Here is a 17,676-nt window from a genome sequence, read left to right as displayed (position 1 = left end):
TCTGCTTCTACCTGCCAACGACTGATGCCTGCCACCAGAGAAATTATATGGCTCATACATAGACTGAACATATTCTAGCAGCAAAAATAAGCCCTCATTGTAAGAGCTGGTACTCTACACAGACAAAATGATTGCCATGGGTTTGTAGATAGGGTACCACTAGCCTATACAAGAGGGTAACTCCAGATCGAAAGAAGCCTATCTTCCTAGAGATCTAAACCAAAATTTTAAATTATCAGTATTAAAGTTGATTTAATTCCCATCTTTCTTCTCCCTGTGCCATATCTGTGTGTTCACTGCAAACCCATAAAAGAAATCAATTTATTGTCAGCCTCCTAACACTTGCAGTAGCCTGATCTTTGGCTAGAATATTTAAAAGAAGGAAAGGTGAAAAAGGAAAATGTTTTGTCCATAAAAACAAAATAAAATTTTAGTAGAGACTCTGATTCTAGGAAAGATTAAAGGCAGGAGGAGAAGGAGATGACAGAGGATGAGATGGTTGGATAGTATAACTGACTCAATAGACATGAGTTTGAGCAAGCTCCCGGAGTTGGTGATGGACAGGGAAGCCTGGTGTGCAGCAGTCCATGGGGTCACAAAGAGCTGGACACAACTGAGCGACTGAAGTGAACTGAACTGATAGTTCAAGTCTCAACAGTCACAGTAAATTAAATGGATTAAATCTGCTGTTCATGTACATAAATTACATCTTAATAAAATATGGGGGGGGGGTGACATGAGTTTCTGAAAAATGCATCCGTGTGCTCCTCAACATACCAAGCTATGTCCCTGTGGGCAGTTGAATTGTTTCTTCCCCAGATAAGTGAGGAAAGAAAAATTGACTGCTCTCATAGGACACCTGCTCCCCCAAGAGCAATGTACCTTTATAATTTTCTCCTGGCTCCCATTTATTAGTCTCTAAAATCTTATGATGACTCCACATGGCATTAGTTTTTAAAGGCTAGACTGAGCAGAGGCCATTTGTTCACTACTTATTTAGGTGAATGCTAATACATTTTAGTCAACACATTGGCCTTTCCTTAAGCTATTTATAGAGAGTCTTTAAAGATAGCAGGGGAAATGCCCTATGGTAAAAATTCTATTAATTCTTGTTTAAAGGAAGAGGTCTAAGGTCTTTTATAGACCAACTCTCATTTACTCTTTTTTTTTTAATTTAAATTTATTTATTTTAATTGGAGGCTGCTGCTGCTAAGTCGCTTCAGTCGTGTCCAACTCTATGCGACCCCATAGACGGCACCCCACCAGGCTCCCCCGTCCCTGGGATTCTCCAGGCAAGAACACTGGAGTGGGTTGCCATTTCCTTCTCCAATGCATGAAAGTGAAAAGTGAAAGTGAAGTCGCTCAGTCATGTCTGACTGTTAGTGACCCCATGGACTGCACCCTATCAGGCTTCTCCATCCATGGGATTTTCCAGGCAAAAGTACTGGAGTGGGGTGCCATTGCCTTCTCCGAATTGGAGGCTAATTACTTTATAATATTGTATTGTTTTGCCATACATCAACATGAATCCGCCACGGGTGTACACGTGCTCCCCATCCTGAACCCCCCTACCACCTCCCTCCCCGTACCATCCCTCTGGGTCATCCCAGTGCACCAGCCCCAAGCATCCTGTATCCTGCATCGAACCTGGACTGGTGATTCGTTTCTTATATGATATTCTACATGTTTCAATGCATTCATTTGCTCTTTATAGGTGAAATATTGCAAAGTATGTGGGAGTGACAATTTTATTATTTCTTTTTTAAATACCGTAAATAAAAAGGCTGAACTTGGCAGAAGATAAAGAACTCTTACAAATACTCAGAAAAACCCACTAGATGTGAGACTTGAACTCAAGCTTCCTAGCTCCATATTAATTATCTTTTCTTCATTTCTTTATGATTCAGGGACATTGGAACTTTTGAAGCAGATAGTGAGAGACAATCTCCCCAAATAATTTTGAGGATGACTTCTGACTTCAGATTCATATTTCAAGATTGCCTTTTCCTTTTCTCAAAGAACATGGTAAGCTCCTATATTCAATATTCATTTTTAGTGAAAAATGCAATTCATGCAGAAGCAGTCACACATTTTATGAGTTTCTGAGCTCATATTTGGCTCTTTGAATACTTTTCTGAAATCATCATATGGATCTAGTATTTAAATGCAAAAATATTTCAATCAGGAGGTAGTACAGTAATATTTAGGATATGTCAAGATGCTTTCCTTCAGAGACTGAGCAAAAACCTAGATTAAATGATGCTCTGATTGAATGGGTCATAAACACATGTTGTTTTTCCACGCCATACCCTCCTCCAGGGGATCTTAGGAGCTTATATGTATATGGATATGAATATGTATGCACAAACTCTCCTTCTCCTGTCTAATCTCCTATCTCTCCATCCGTCCATTCATCACCCAGTCATCCATCCACTATCCTCTATATTTCTATCTGCCTGCCCACTTGTCTGATTTCTGTCTAGCTGATAGATAAACTAGCACATAAGCATTATGTCAGAGCTGTCACTAATCCCCATAAATGTGATTTGGGAATGGATTCATTCTACATATATGACTTTGGACAAGTTAATACTTCTTTTTGCATGTCTGTTGATTAATAGACACAACTAGGAATTTGGCCACATGATCTATGAAGACACCTCAGATTCAATAATCTCTAATTCTATAGATAATTTATCTATTGCATACTTTTTCATTCCCATTGTAGCAGTCTAAATAATGGCTCCCAAATATGCCCATATTCTAACACTAGAAAGTGTGTTTATGTTCTCTAATGTGGTGACAAGTATTATGTGCATGTGACTAAATCGTGAATTTTAAGAAGCCATTACTTTACTGGATTGTCCTTTTGGGCCCAATAAGAATTGACCTGTCATCATAAAACATAGCAAATGCTAAACAAAAAATTACAGCTTATACTATGATTTGAGTGATGTGTTTATATACAAATACAATCAATTCAGACACATGAAGGAATGTGTGGAAGGACCAGGAAGAAAATGATAACAAGTAGTAGTTACCAGAAAATGCATGCCCTCGCAAAGACTTAGTGTACAAATTAATTGACTTAAAGCATTTGTCTTGCTCTTGAACAATCTGCAAGGTTAAAGTCAATGCCACAGACATGAATTTTCAGCCCTCAGCATCTGCAATCCAGCTAAAAGTTGACAGTAATGACTCTAAGAATGAGTCTAAGAAAGGAGTCATTCAACACAAGCTAAAGTGGGTATCAAACTAAAAAAAGTACTTAAAAGAAGTCTTGCAGATCCCTGGGTTCCTGCATAGAGTAGTTGACAAAGCCAATAATATAAGACAGGAAGACAGACTGGGAAACAGTGTAAAAAAAGAAAAGAAAAGAAAAGAAAGAAAGAAAGGTCCAAGTGGACATAGTGTATGAAAAAAGTAGAAATCAAAAATAAAACTACAATACTTAAAAACCCATCCATGCCTTAAAGCCCTGCATGTTGTCACCAACCTTTTCTAAATCAATAGGCTCCATCATTCTATCTTAATTATAAGATTATAGATAGCACTCATCAAGATTGCACTGAACACCCACATTATATGAATTGTTTGTCATGATTATTCCATTTAACTCTCACAAGAATTCTGAAGTAGATTCCAATATCACTTTCATTTTATTGATAGATAAAAAGAGCTTCAGGAAACTTAGTTTAGGACAAAGGTCTCCCAGGTAGTCAATGGTAGGGTTTATATGGGAATACATGTGCCTGTCTCCTCAGAACCCAACATCTTACCTTCTCTTTAGCCCTTATTTTGCAGGTTGTATTTGTCTCTAATGCTGCATGTATCTTACTGCATCTATGCACATATTTGTGACTTACTCTAGTGTGTCATCCCAAGCATAAAACTTGGTGGAATGGATACCATAATCAAATGTAAATTGAATGAGATTAAAACCAACTCAAATTCATTAATGTTGTTTACTTTGGAAACCATTCTGATGGCTCTAAAGCATTGCTGTCTCTTAATAGCCATGTAAACTTGAATCAATTACTCAATCTCTCTGTTGCCATGTTACTTATATATAAATAGTCATAACAACTATCAATTTAATAAGAATAATGAGAGTATTGGGGAAGGCAATGGCACCCCACTCCAGTACTCTTGCCTGGAAAAATCCCATGGATGGAGAAGCCTGTAGGCTGCAGTCCATGGAGTCGCTAAGAGTTGGACATGACTGAACGACTTCACTTTCACTTTTCACTTTCATGCAATGAAAGTGACTTAGCAGCAATGAGAGTATTAAATAAATACACATGAGCACTATAAAAGCATAAGCTCGTGGGCTGCTAATTCACTTCAGTCGTGTCTGACTCTTTGCAACCCCATCAACTGTAGCCTGTCAGGCTCCCCGTCCATGGAATTCTCCAGGCAAGAATACTGGAGTGGGTTGCCATGCCCTTCTCCAGGGGATCTTCTGCCCCCAGAGATCCAAGCGGCATCTCTTACCTCTTCTGCATTGGCAGGCAGGTTCTTTACCAGTAGCTCCACCTCTTGGGAGACTCAAAAATCTGATTTAGAGATCAATGCATTCCAGGCATATAACCTTCCAAGCTCATTATCCCTTCCTGTAACTCAGATTATTCATACAGAAAATTTACATGTTGGAAAGGTGTCCGTGAAGAATCTTCTCTGTGAATCCTATTGTAATAAATAATGCTTGTGCGTTTCAATTTCTGTGCAACTCTTCTTTCTGCATCACTCTCTCCCTAATTTTCATTACAAGAGCATCTTGTGATTCTCAAATCCATGAAGAATAGCACAGAGGTAACCGATTTCATCCTGCTCGGACTCACAGATGACCCACAGCTGCAGATTCCTCTCTTTATAATCTTCACCTTCATTTACCTCCTCACTCTCATTGGGAACCTGGGGATGACCACGTTGATCCTGCTGGACTCTCGTCTCCACACTCCTATGTATTTTTTCCTCTGTAACCTGTCTCTGGTGGACTTTTGTTACTCCTCCACTGTCACTCCAAAAGCAATGGCTGGGCTCCTAAAAGCAGACAAAGTCATCTCCTACCATGCATGTGCTGCTCAAATGTTCTTTTTTATAGTCTTTGCCACTGTGGAAAGTTACCTCTTGGCTTCAATGGCTTATGACCACTACACAGCAGTGTGCAAGCCCCTACATTACACCACCTCCATGACGAAAAATAGGTGTGCTTGTCTTGTCGTAGGCTCTTATGCGTGTGGTGTTCTGAATGCTTCTGTCAACACTGGAGACACGTTCAGTCTCTCTTTCTGTGTGTCCAACATGATCCATCACTTTTTCTGTGATGTCCCAGCAGTCATGACTCTCTCTTGCTCTGAGAAACGCATCAGTGAAATGATTCTTGTTCTTGTCTCAAGCTTCAATGTCTTGTTTGCACTTTTTGTAATCTTGATTTCCTACCTGTTCATATTTATGACAATTTTGAAGGTGCACTCACAAGAGGGGTACCAGAAGGCTCTGTCTACCTGTGCTTCTCACCTCACTACTGTTTCCATATTTTATGGGACTGTCATCGTCATGTATGTACAGCCCAGCTCCAGCCACTCCATGGACACAGACAAAATCACATCCGTGTTCTATACAATGCTCATCCCCATGCTGAACCCCGTGGTCTACAGCCTGAGGAACAGAGAAGTCAAGGGTGCATTTAACAAAGCTGCTGAGAAGGTGAAAGTTTCTCTAGATTTTCTCTTCATGTAGGTAGAGTCTACAAAAGCTATTTTACCCCTTTGAATCTGCTCCATGCAATGACTCAAATGACAATGGCCATTTGGGATGGTAGGATATAGATTTTGCCTCATATTTTTTCTCTCTTTAGTTGAGGAATAGTTCCAACCATTTAAAATGCAGACAAAATATAATAAAAGCTTTTAATGAAGTATGTGCTTTTGTTGGTGTATTTTATCTAGGGCTAAATAATTATAGCAGCTTAATAAACCAATGCTTCAGTCATTACTGAGTGATTTGGGGGGAAAAGGCACATTCATGTGAAATTTACCAAAGGTAAATAGCCCTATTAGAATAAGAGGATGCACATGATTCACTCATTTTTATCTTAATCTTATGGGCACTAACTCTTCACATTTTGTTTTGAAAATTTCACTGAAAATAATAATAATGCTATCCATTTTTGGCAATAAATGTCTTGAAATTGTTAATGCCACTCTGTCATTCATGTTCTAGTCAGCTATCTCATATCTGTATCTGTATCTGTATATTGACATGTATCTGTATCTATGCCATCCCTGCCTTTGTAGTCATATTAGGTTTCTCCCCTTCAGTTCAGTTCAGTTCAGTTCAGTCGCTCAGTCGTGTCCGACTCTTTACGACCCCATGAATAGCAGCACGCCAGACCTCCCTGTCCATCACCAACTCCCGAGTTCACTCAGACTCACGTCCATCGAGTTGGTGATGCCATCCAGCCATCTCATCTCTGTCGTCCCCTTCTCCTCTTGCCCCCAAGCCCTCCCAGCATCAGAGTCTTTTCCAATGAGTCAACTCTTCGCATGAGGTGGCCAAAGTACTGGAGTTTCAGCCTCAGCATCATTCCTTCCAAAGAACACCCAGAGCTGATCTCCTTCATAATGGACTGGTTGGATCTCCCCTTACTGTCTAATTTCATCTGCTTCCATCTCTTAGTTGATATGAAATGTAAGATTAAATTTAACAACTTTAAAGTGTACGGATTAGTGGCGTTTAGTACATTCACAGTGTTGTACAACCATCACATCTGTCTGATTCCAACGTATTTTTCACTCACAAAGAAGACTTTGTACCCACTTGGCAGTAACTCCTCCTTCCTTTGCGTCCCTCAGACTTTAACCGATAATTGGCTTTCAGCTGATTTACTTACGGGGGAGCCTGGTGGGCTGCCATCTATGGGGTCGCACAGAGTCGGACACGACTGAAGTGACTTAGCAGCAGCAGTAGCAGTAGCAGCTGTATCATATCAATGAAATGATACAGTATGTGACTATTATGGATCAAATGATTGCACCCTTTTCTGAGATTTTTTTGATGTGGACAGTTTTTAAAGTTTTTATTGAATTTGTTACAATATTGCTTCTGTTTTATGTTTCGATTTTCTGGCTGAGAGGCAGGCAGAATCCTAGCTCCCAGACCAGAGATCGAAATTACACCCCTTGCACTGGAAAGTGATATTGCAATCACTGGCCTGTCAGGGACATCCCAGTGGTTGTCCTCTTGAGTCTCCCTTGAGAAACAGCCAGAAATGGACATGAAATAACACCAAAATACAAATTTTAAAACCAGTTTAGTATCAAGTGCTGGCAAAGAAGTTACGCAATTGCAATGCACTGGTGGGAGAAAGTGCAAAATGTTAGTACAACCTTAGAAAACAGTTTGACAGTTTCCACTCAATTAAATGTATACTTATTGTCTACCCGGGCACTAGTGGTAAAAAATCCACCTGCCAATGCAGGAGACACAAGGTTTGATCCCTGCATCAGGAAGATCCTGTGAAGTAGGAAATGGCAATCCGCTCCAGTATTCTTGCCTGGAAAGTCCCATGGGCAGAGGATCCTGGTGGGCTACAGTCCATGGGGCCATAAAGAGTCAGACATGACTGACCAACTTAGCACATTATCTAACCAACAAATCTAACTCACATATATTTACCCCAATGAAAGTAACACCTATGCTCATACAAGTTTAGATGCTTTTCCTTTTTTAATCTCCAGACATTAGAACCAACTCAAATGCACTTAAATGAGAAAGGAATAACAATGTGCAGTTTCCATATAATGGAATACCATCTAGCAATAAGAAATATTTCTTAATTGATATACTGTGGGTTGAATTGTGTGCCTAAAATTTATATGTTGAAGACCTAATCCCCAGGACCTCAGGAATTGATCTTGTTGAAAATAGGGTCATTAGAGATATAATTAGTTAAGATAAGGTCATACCAAAGCAGAGTGTGCTCCTAGATCAATGTGATTGGTATGCTTACCAAAAGAGAAAATTTGGACACACACACACACATAAACTCATACACACAGAGAGAGAACACATGTGAAAACGAAGATGGAGATCAGGATGAGGCAGCAGAAGTCAAGGAACAGCAAAGATTGTCATCAAATACTACCCAGTCACTAAGAAAAACATAAAAGCATCTTTTCCCCTTCAGCCTTCAGAAGGAACAAGAGAACCAACTCTGCTGATACCTCAGTTTCAGATTTCTAGGCTCCAGAAATGTGACACAAGCAATTTCTGTTACTTGTGCCATCCAGTTTCTGGTACTTTTTTTATGGCATCTTTAGGGAATTCATGGGCTTCCCTCAGAGCTCACTTGGTAAAGAATCTCCCTGCAATGCAGGAGACCGGGGTTCAGTTCCTGGGTCAGGAAGATGCCCTGGAGAAAGAAATGGCAACCCACTCCAGTATTCTTGCCTGATGAATCCCATGGACAGAAGAGCCTGGTGGGCTACAATCCATGAGGTCGCAAAGAGTCAGACACGACATAGCGACTAAAAGAGAGAGAGGAAATTCATATAGGTAACCATATGGATATGGATAAGTCTCAAATACACCATGCTAACTGAATAAAGCCACAGTCAAAGTCAACCTACACTAAGATCAGATCAGATCAGATCAGTCGCTCAGTCGTATCCGACTCTTTGCAACCCCATGAATCGCAGCATGCCAGGCCTCCCTGTCCATCACCAACACCCGGAGTTCACCCAGACTCACGTCCATCGAGTCAGTGATGCCATCCAGCCATCTCATCCTCTGTCGTCCCCTTCTCCTCTTGCCCCCAATCCCTCCCAGCATCAGAGTCTTTTCCAATGGTCAACTCTTCGCATGAGTGGCCAAAGTACTGGAGTTTCAGCTTTAGCATCATTCCTTCCAAAGAAATCCCAGGGCTCATCTCCTTCAGAATGGACTGGTTGGATCTCCTTGCAGTCCAAGGGACTCTCAAGAGTCTTCTCCAACACCACAGTTCAAAAGCATCAATTCTTCGGCACTCAGCCTTCTTCACAGTCCAACTCTCACATCCATACATGATCACAGGAAAAACCATAGCCTTGACTAGATGAACCTTTGTTGGCAAAGTAATCTCTCTGCTTTTAAATATGCTATCTACGTTGGTCATAACTTTCCTTCCAAGGAGTAAGTGTCTTTTAATTTCATGGCTGCAGTCACCATCTGCAGTGATTTTGGAGCCCAAAAAATAAAGTCTGTCACTGTTTCCACTGTTTCCCCATCTATTTCCCATGAAGTGATGGGACCGGATGCCATGATCTTCGTTTTCTGAATGTTGAGCTTTAAGCCAACTTTTTCACTCTCCACTTTCACTTTCATCAAGAGGCTTTTTAGTTCCTCTTCACTTTCTGCCATAAGGGTGGTGTCATCTGCATATCTGAGGTGATTGATATTTCTACAGGCAATCTTGATTCCAGCTTGTGTTTCTTCCAGTCCAGCGTTTCTCATGATGTACTCTGCATATAAGTTAAATAAACAGGGTGACAATATACAGCCTTGACGAACTCCTTTTCCTATTTGGAACCAGTCTGTTGTTCCATGTCCAGTTCTAACTGTTGCTTCCTGACCTGCATACAAATTTCTCAAGAGGCAGGTCAGGTGGTCTGGTATTCCCATCTCTTTCAGAATTTTCCACAGTTTCTTGTGATCCACACACTCAAAGGATTTGGCATAGTCAATAAAGCAGAAATAGATGCTTTTCTGGAACTCTCCTGCTTTTTCCATGATCCAGCAGATGTTGGCAATTTGATCTCTGGTTCCTCTGCCTTTTCTAAAACCAGCTTGAACATTAGGAAGTTCACGGTTCACATATTGCCGAAGCCTGGCTTGGAGAATTTTGAGCATTACTTTACTAGCGTGTGAGATGAGTGCAATTGTGCGGTAGTTTGAGCATTCTTTGGCATTGCCTTTCTTTGGGATTGGAATGAAAACTGATCTTTTCCAGTCCTGTGGCCACTGCTGAGTTTTCCAAATTTGCTGGCATATTGAGTGCAGCACTTTCATGGCACCATCTTTCAGGATTTGGAATAGCTCAACTGGAATTCCATCACCTCCACTAACTTTGTTTGTAGTGATGCTTTCTAAGGCCCACTTGACTTCACATTCCAGGATGTCTGGCTCTAGGTCAGTGATCACACCATCGTGACTATCTGGGTCGTGAAGATCTTTTTTGTACAGTTCTTCTGTGTATTCTTGCCATCTCTTCTTAATATCTTCTGCTTCTGTTAGGTCCATACCATTTCTGTCCTTTATCGAGCCCATCTTTGCATGAAATGTTCCTTTGGTATCTCTGATTTTCTTGAAGAGATCCCTAGTCTTTCCCATTCTCTTGTTTTCCTCTATTTCTTTGCATTGATCGCTGAAGATGGCTTTCTTATCTCGTCTTGCTATTCTTTGGAACTCTGCATTCAGATGTTTATATCTTTCCTTTTCTCCTTTGCTTTTCACTTCTCTTCTTTTCACAGCTATTTGTAAGGCCTCCCCAGACAGCCATTTTGCTTTTTTGCATTTCTTTTCCATGGGAATGGTCTTGATCCCTGTCTCCTGTACTATGTCACGAACCTCATTCCACAGTTCATCAGGCACTCTATCTATCAGATCTAGGCCCTTAAATCTATTTCTCTCTTCCACTGTATAATCATAAGGGATTTGATTTAGGTCATACCTGAATGGTCTAGTGGTTTTCCCTACTTTCTTCCATTTAAGTCTGAATTTGGCAATAAGGAGTTCATGGTCTGAGCCACAGTCAGCTCCTGGTCTTGTTTTTGCTGACTATATAGAGCTTCTCCATCTTTGACGGTAAAGAATATAATCAATCTGATTTCGGTGTTGACCATCTGGTGATGTCCATGTATAGAGTCTTCTCTTGTGTTGTTGGAAGAGGGTGTTTGTTATGACCAGTGCATTTTCTTGGCAAAACTCTATTAGTCTTTGCCTTGCTTCATTCCGTATTCCAAGGCCAAATTTGCCTGTTACTCCAGGTGTTTCTTGACTTCCTACTTTTGCATTCCAGTCTCCTATAATGAAAAGGACGTATTTTGTGGGTGTTAGTTCTAAAAGGTCTTGTAGGTCTTCATAGAACCGTTCAACTTCAGCTTCTTCAGCGTTACTGGTTGGGGCATAGACTTGGATTACTGTGATATTGAATGGTTTGCCTTGGAAATGAACAGAGATCATTCTGTGTTTTTTGAGATTGTATCCAAGTACTGCATTTCGGACTCTTTTGTTGACCATGATGGCTACTCCATTTCTTCTGAGGGATTCCTGCCCGCAGTAGTAGATATAATGGTCATCTGAGTTAAATTCACCCATTCCAGTCCATTTCAGTTCACTGATTCCTAGAATGTCGACATTCACTCTTGCCATCTCTTGTTTGACCACTTCCAATTTGCCTTGATTCATGGACCTGACATTCCAGGTTCCTATGCAATATTGCTCTTTACAGCATCGGACCTTGCTTCTATCACCAGTCACATCCACAGCTGGGTATTCTTTTTGCTTTGGCTCCATCCCTTCATTCTTTCTGGAGTTATTTAAACAGAGCCTGCACTAAGGCTCTGTTTAAATGACATGACATTCTTGCAGAGGCAAAACAATATGGAGAGAAAATAGAGGTCGCCACAGACATTGGGCAGAAACAGTAGAGTACAAAGACAGTCCAAGGATTTGTTTAGATAATGGGCCTCTTCTATATCATGGTTATGTCAGTGGGTGTGTGATCTTAAATATCTGACCAAGCTAAGAATCTGTGCACATTGCTGTTTATGAATTATAATTTAATCTCAAAGTAGGAGGAAAATAAACAGCAAGTAATACGAAAGCATGTGTGCACCTTCAACCTATCCAGCTAGATCCCCACAGGCAATGTTTCTGCTAGGTTTTCTGCTAGGAAAGACGGATGAGAGCTGTAGATATCCTCTTTCGGGGAGAGGGGAGGCAATCCCCAAAGAGCTCCATGTCTCTGTAACTTTCTCCTGATTCCTAGGAATTAGCCTCTAAAACCCCAACATGACTCAATGTGATATCATTTTAGAGGGACTAGACTGTGTGCAGAGACCCTCTGGTCATCACTCATTTGTTTGAGTGTTAGTTGGTAGTATACACAGCGCTTTTTCTCCTACCCCTAAATCCTCACCTTAACATTTGCTATGCATCTCCAATCATGGCCAGGAAAACATTTCAAAATGAAAATATACTGATAGACTTTTAAATGATCACTCCTCAGTGACATGCTTTATAGAGCTTCCCAAGTTTGCTATTTACAGACACTAATCCTTGAATGATGTGAGAGAGGTCTTTGTATTCTGTTTTACAGATAATAAGATAAGAGACTCCTCCAAGGGTACTCAAGGAGTGCCTGGCAGATTTAGGTTCCTGGCTCCAAGTCATGTTTTCCCCTCCTGCTTACTTGGCTTAGAGCCTTGGAAATTTTTGACCATTAACCAATAGAGAACATGTCTAAGAGTATGTATGCATTATTCCACAGCTGAATTTCTGATTTCAGACTCACTGTTCAAAATTGGTGGTCCCTTCTTTTCCAACAACAAGGTAAGTTTCTATATTCCATATACACTTTTAGTAACAAGGATAATTCATGCAAAAGCAATGGGACAGCTATACCTACTATGAGTTATTTAAGAACAGAAATAGATTTTTCTGGATATTTTCCAAAGCAGTGACATAACAAAATTTCAAAATATATTTCTGAAACATTATCATGATGCTCTCCTCAAAGAGATTAGTGGGGGGGAAAGTGGATAGGTAATGCTCTGATCAGTTCAGTTCAGTCACTCAGTCGTGTCCGACTCTTTGCGACCCCATGGACCACAGCACACCAGGCCCCCCTGTCCATCACCAAGTCCTGGAGTTTACTCAAACTCTGTTCACTGAGTCAGTGATGCCATCCAACCATCTCATCCTCTGCCATCCCCTTCTCCTCCCACCTTCAATCTTTACCAGCATCAGAGTCTTTTCCAAGGAGTCAGTTCTTCACATCAGGAGGCCAAAATATTGGAGCTTCAGCTTCAGCATCAGTCCTTCCAATGAATATTCAGGACTGATTTCCTTTAGGATGGACTGGTTGGATATCCTTGAAGTCCAAGGGACTCTCAAGAGTCTTCTCCAGCACCACAGTTCAAAAACATCAATTCTTCAGCACTCAGCTCTCTATGGTCCAATTCTCATATCCATACATGACTACTGGAAAAGCCATAGCTTTGACTAGATGGACATTTGTTGGAAACGTAATGTCTCTCCTTTTTAATGTGCTGTCTATGTTGGTCATAGCTTTTCTTCCAAGGAACAAGTGTCTTAATTTCATGGCTGCAGTCACCATTTGCAGTGATTTTGGAGCCCAAGAAAATAAAGTCTCTGTTTCTCCATCTATTGCCCATGAAGTGATGGGACTGGATGCCATGATCTTCATTTTCTGAATGTTGAGCTTTAAGCCAACTTTTTCACTCTCCTCTTTCACTTTCATCAAGAGGCTCTTTAGTTCTTCTTCACTTTCTGCCATAAGGGTGGTGTCATCTGCATATCTCAGGTTATTGATATTTCTCCAAACAATCTTGATTCCAGCTTGTGCTTCATCCAGCCTGGCATTTCACATGAATACTCTGCATATTAGTTAAATAAGCAGGGTGACAATATACAGCCTTGACATACTCCTTTTCCTACTTGGAACCAGTCTGTTGTTCCATGTCCAGTTCTAACTGTTGCTTCTTGATTTGCATACAGATTTCTCAAGAGGCAGGTCAGGTGGTCTGGTATTCCCATCTCTTAAATAATTTTCCACAGTTTGTGGTGATCCACAGTCAAAGGCTTTGGCATAGTCAATAAAGCAGAAGTAAATGTTTTTCTGGAACTCTCTTGCTTTTTCAATGATCCAATGGATATTGGCAATTTGATCTGTGGTTCTTCTGCCTTTTCTAAAACCAGCTTGAACATCTGGAATTTCTCAGTTCATATACTGTTGAAGCCTGGCTTGGAGAATTTTGAGCATTACTTTGCTAGCATGTGAGATGAGTGCAATTGTGTGGTAGTTTGAGCATTCTTTGGCATTGTCTTTCTTTGTGACTGGAATGAAGAGACTAAAGAACTCATCTATAGTTGAGTCTTGCTTTTCACCAGCCATGTTTCTCAAACAAACATGTGCTGTGTGCTTAGTCACTCAGTTGTGTCTGACAGTTTGCTACCCCATGGACTGTAGCCGTCCAGGCTTCTCTGTCTGTGGAATTCTCCAGGCAGGAATACTGGTGTGGGTTGCCATGCCCTCCTCCAGGGGATCGTCCCAACCCAGGGATCAAACCCAGGTCTCCCAAATTGCAGGCAGATTTTTTACTGACTGAGCCACCAGGGAAGCCCCAAGCAAACATGGAGGCAATCATTTCACTTTAATTCTAATATTAAACCTAAGATAATCAGACTCTGCTCAATATCTGGCATTTTACTCACAGTTTTTTTATACATTTTATCTTGTTTAATTCTTGAGTTCTGTCTCATTAGTATTTTCATATTGTAGATGAAGAATCTGTGGGTCAGGCTCAGTGATTTCCAGGTAGTGAATGGTAGGGCTGTGGAGCTGCAAATTGAATTAAGTTCAATTCAGTTTATAGCATCCTTGGAAAATAGTACAGAAGTGACTGAGTTCATCCTGCTGGAACTAAACAATGCCCCAGAGCTGCGGGGCCCCCTCTTTATAACGTTCACTCTCATTTATCTCATCAGTGTGGTTGGAAACCTGGGAACGACCCAGTTGATTCTCTTGGGTTGTCGTCTCCACCCTCCCATGTACTTTTCCCTCAGTAACCTGTCTCTGGCGGGCTTCGGCTACTCTGCAGCTGTCAATCATAAAGTCATGGCTGGATTCCTTGTAGGAGACAAGGTCATCTCCTGCAACGTGTGTGCTGCTCAGATGTTCTTTCTTTCAGCCTTTGCCACTGTGGAAAATGCACTCTTGGCTTCCATAGCCTACAACCGCTTCACAGCCTACATTACACCACCATAATGGCGACAAGCCGGTGTGCACGCCTTGCCGTCGGCTCCTGCGTTTATGGTTTCCCGAATGCCTCCATCCATGTCAGGGACACATTCAGTCTCTCTTTCTGTACGTCCAAACTAATCCATCACTTTTTCTGTGATGCTCCAGCAGTCATGACTCTCTCCTGTTCTGATAGACATATTAGTGAACTGCTTCTTATTGTTGTGGCAAGTTTAAATATCCTTTTTTGCCCTCCTAGTTATCTTGATTTCCTACCTGTTCATATGTGTCACCATCCTGAAGATGCACTCGGCTTAGGGATACCTGAAGGCTTTATCCACCTGCCCGTCTCACCTCACCACAGCCTCCATCTTCTATGGGACCGTCATCTTCATATACTCCCAGCCCAGCTCCAGTCGTTCCATCCACTCAGAAAAAATGGCGTCCGTGTTCTATACGGCAGTCATCCCCGTGCTGAATCCTGTGGTCTACAGCCTAAGAAACAAAGTCAAGAGTGCTTTCAAGAAAGCTATTGAGAAGGCAAAATTGTCTCTAAGTTTCATCTCTTAAAGATATAGAGTTGACAATAACCTACATATTTTCTGTCAGAGCATCTCCATGCATTAAATCATATTTTACTGCTCACACTGCATTAAAATTACTGAGATAATCTTTCTTCCCAAAACCTGTCTCTTAGAAAAAGGAAAATAATATATCCAGATAAGTAATATCTGAATGAGGATGGCCAAAGGAGACTATGAATTTTTTTAGATCTCATTTGTCATAAATTTTATTAATTATCCTTGATATATTCTTATGTTCATATTTTCTCTACCATATTCTATGCAAGTGTTTTTATAAGACAGGGCTAAAACTCATCAATAGGAGCACATGAAAGGGTCGTGTGTGTACACATACAGGGGTGAGAAATTTGTTAAAGGAGTCAAATGGACTATGGCCAGTTTTTAATTAAAAAGTTAAAAATAACTATGCTATCAGAATATAAATTTAACATTTTTCACTTCTCTAACTTAAAAAGCTAGAGAAATTCTAAAATGAAGAAAAACATGAGACATGGATTTTTTTTTTAATAAAGGTATACATTTTGGCTCTTTTTTGTTGTCTCGTGTTTTTTTCTTAACTGAAGTAGAGTTGATTTACAATATCATACTTTATTAACTTCAGGTGTACAGCACAGTGATTAGCATTTTTCCAGAGCTATGCTAGTACAGCATTGTAAAGGAGTTCATATTTCTGCCTTTAGTAAGTCATTTGGTTGAAAAAGTATGGTCACATGATAATTTTCAAAAGCAAGAAAACCAGAGAGCACACACTAAATATAACTTGATACTGAAGTCTCTGATATAACCCATTTTGTTTCCGCCTTCCTTCTTATTTGTCTGACCAACTCTTTTTTATGTATTTGTTAACTCTAATACCAGGTAAAGCCATTCCAGCATTGTCAGCTGGTACCCCTGAGCAACAATTTTAACACTGCAATTCAGGCTTGTTGTAGAGTTCCTTTTACTTTTAGACTATGGGGTTGACAATTTCCAGTCAGTATATATTTTTTGACATTAGTTAAATCAGCTCTTTTTGCTCCTCCCCTTTCAGTGACTTAGATTCTTTTGTAATAGTGTTCATTCTATCCTGGGGTTGTCCAACCTCCAAATTGATTCCCTTTGTTTGTCTGTAAATGTTAATAGGTCCCTCTTCATGACGAGCAGTTCTATGGGCCTTGATGAATGCATACATTCATGTATCTGCCACCTCGAAAATATACAGAATAATTTCATCACTCAAAAAATTCCCATAATGTCCCTTTTATAGACAATAGCTCCCTGTTCCCCTAGCCCCTGATTACCACTGAATTATTTTCCATCTCTACAGTTTTTCCTTTTTCAAAATGTCATATGAATAGAATCCAATGATGTGTACTGTTTTCATCTCTTTTTCTTATCAAAAGTGAAAGTGAAAGTCTCTCAGTCGTGTCTGACTCTTTCCGACCCCATGGACTATACAGTCCATGGAATTCTCTAGAACCGAATACTGGAGTGGGTAGCCTTTCCCTTCTCCAGGGGGTCTTCCCAACCCAGGGATCAAACCTAGGTCTCCCTCATTGCAGGCAAATTCTTTACCAGCTTAGCCACAAAAAATACACTTTAAATTCATTTATGTTTTGTAGAAATCAATAGCTCATCTCTTTTTTATTATTTGATAGTATTCCATTTATATCTATTAATACCACAGTTTGTTTAGCCATTCACCTTTAGGAGTATATCTGTTTGCTTCTAGTTTGAGTGAATCTTGGTAAAACTGCGATAAACATCGACAAACAGGATTTTGTGAAACATATGTTTTCAGTTCGCTATGGGAAATACTTAAGAGAGCAAACACTGGATCACACGAGAAATCCATACATGATGTTATACGAAATCTCCAAACTGTCATCAGAGATGATTGTACCTTTTTGCATTACCACAACAAATCAATGACTGAGATTCAAATCTTTACTAGTATTTAACACTATAAGGATTTTTTGCCATTTTAACAAATGCAGAGTAATTTATCTTTGTGCTTTCAATATTTATTTTCTTAATGAAAAATTCTATGGAGCACAATTGTGTGTACTTCTCCTCTGTATATCTTCT

The 17,676-nt window shown here is 40.3% G+C and overlaps 1 protein-coding gene and 1 pseudogene across 1 annotated transcript; both read left to right on the top strand.

Moving 5' to 3' along the window:
* Positions 1–4,791: 4,791 nt before the first annotated feature.
* Positions 4,792–5,742, top strand: LOC147358809 (olfactory receptor 5B2-like). The gene has a single exon (XM_086338226.1). It carries the CDS (start codon positions 4,795–4,797, stop codon positions 5,740–5,742), a length of 948 nt encoding a protein of 315 aa, XP_086194352.1. The 5' UTR covers positions 4,792–4,794.
* Positions 5,743–14,566: 8,824 nt separating this feature from the next.
* LOC147358808 (olfactory receptor 5B3-like) lies at positions 14,567–15,668 on the top strand (annotated as a pseudogene).
* Positions 15,669–17,676: the final 2,008 nt, after the last annotated feature.

This window comes from Bos grunniens, chromosome 15 (genome assembly GCF_055505025.1).
Source record: "Bos grunniens cultivar Pamir isolate PY7600 chromosome 15, Bosgru_T2T1.0, whole genome shotgun sequence".
In the NCBI taxonomy this organism is placed as follows: domain Eukaryota; kingdom Metazoa; phylum Chordata; class Mammalia; order Artiodactyla; family Bovidae; genus Bos; species Bos grunniens.
This window is presented reverse-complemented; position numbering and strand designations above follow the sequence as displayed.

Bases quoted from the DNA above. Each gene is read 5' to 3' on its own strand.
- LOC147358809 (XM_086338226.1), top strand. From the start codon at position 4,795: ATGAAGAATAGCACAGAGGTAACCGATTTCATCCTGCTCGGACTCACA.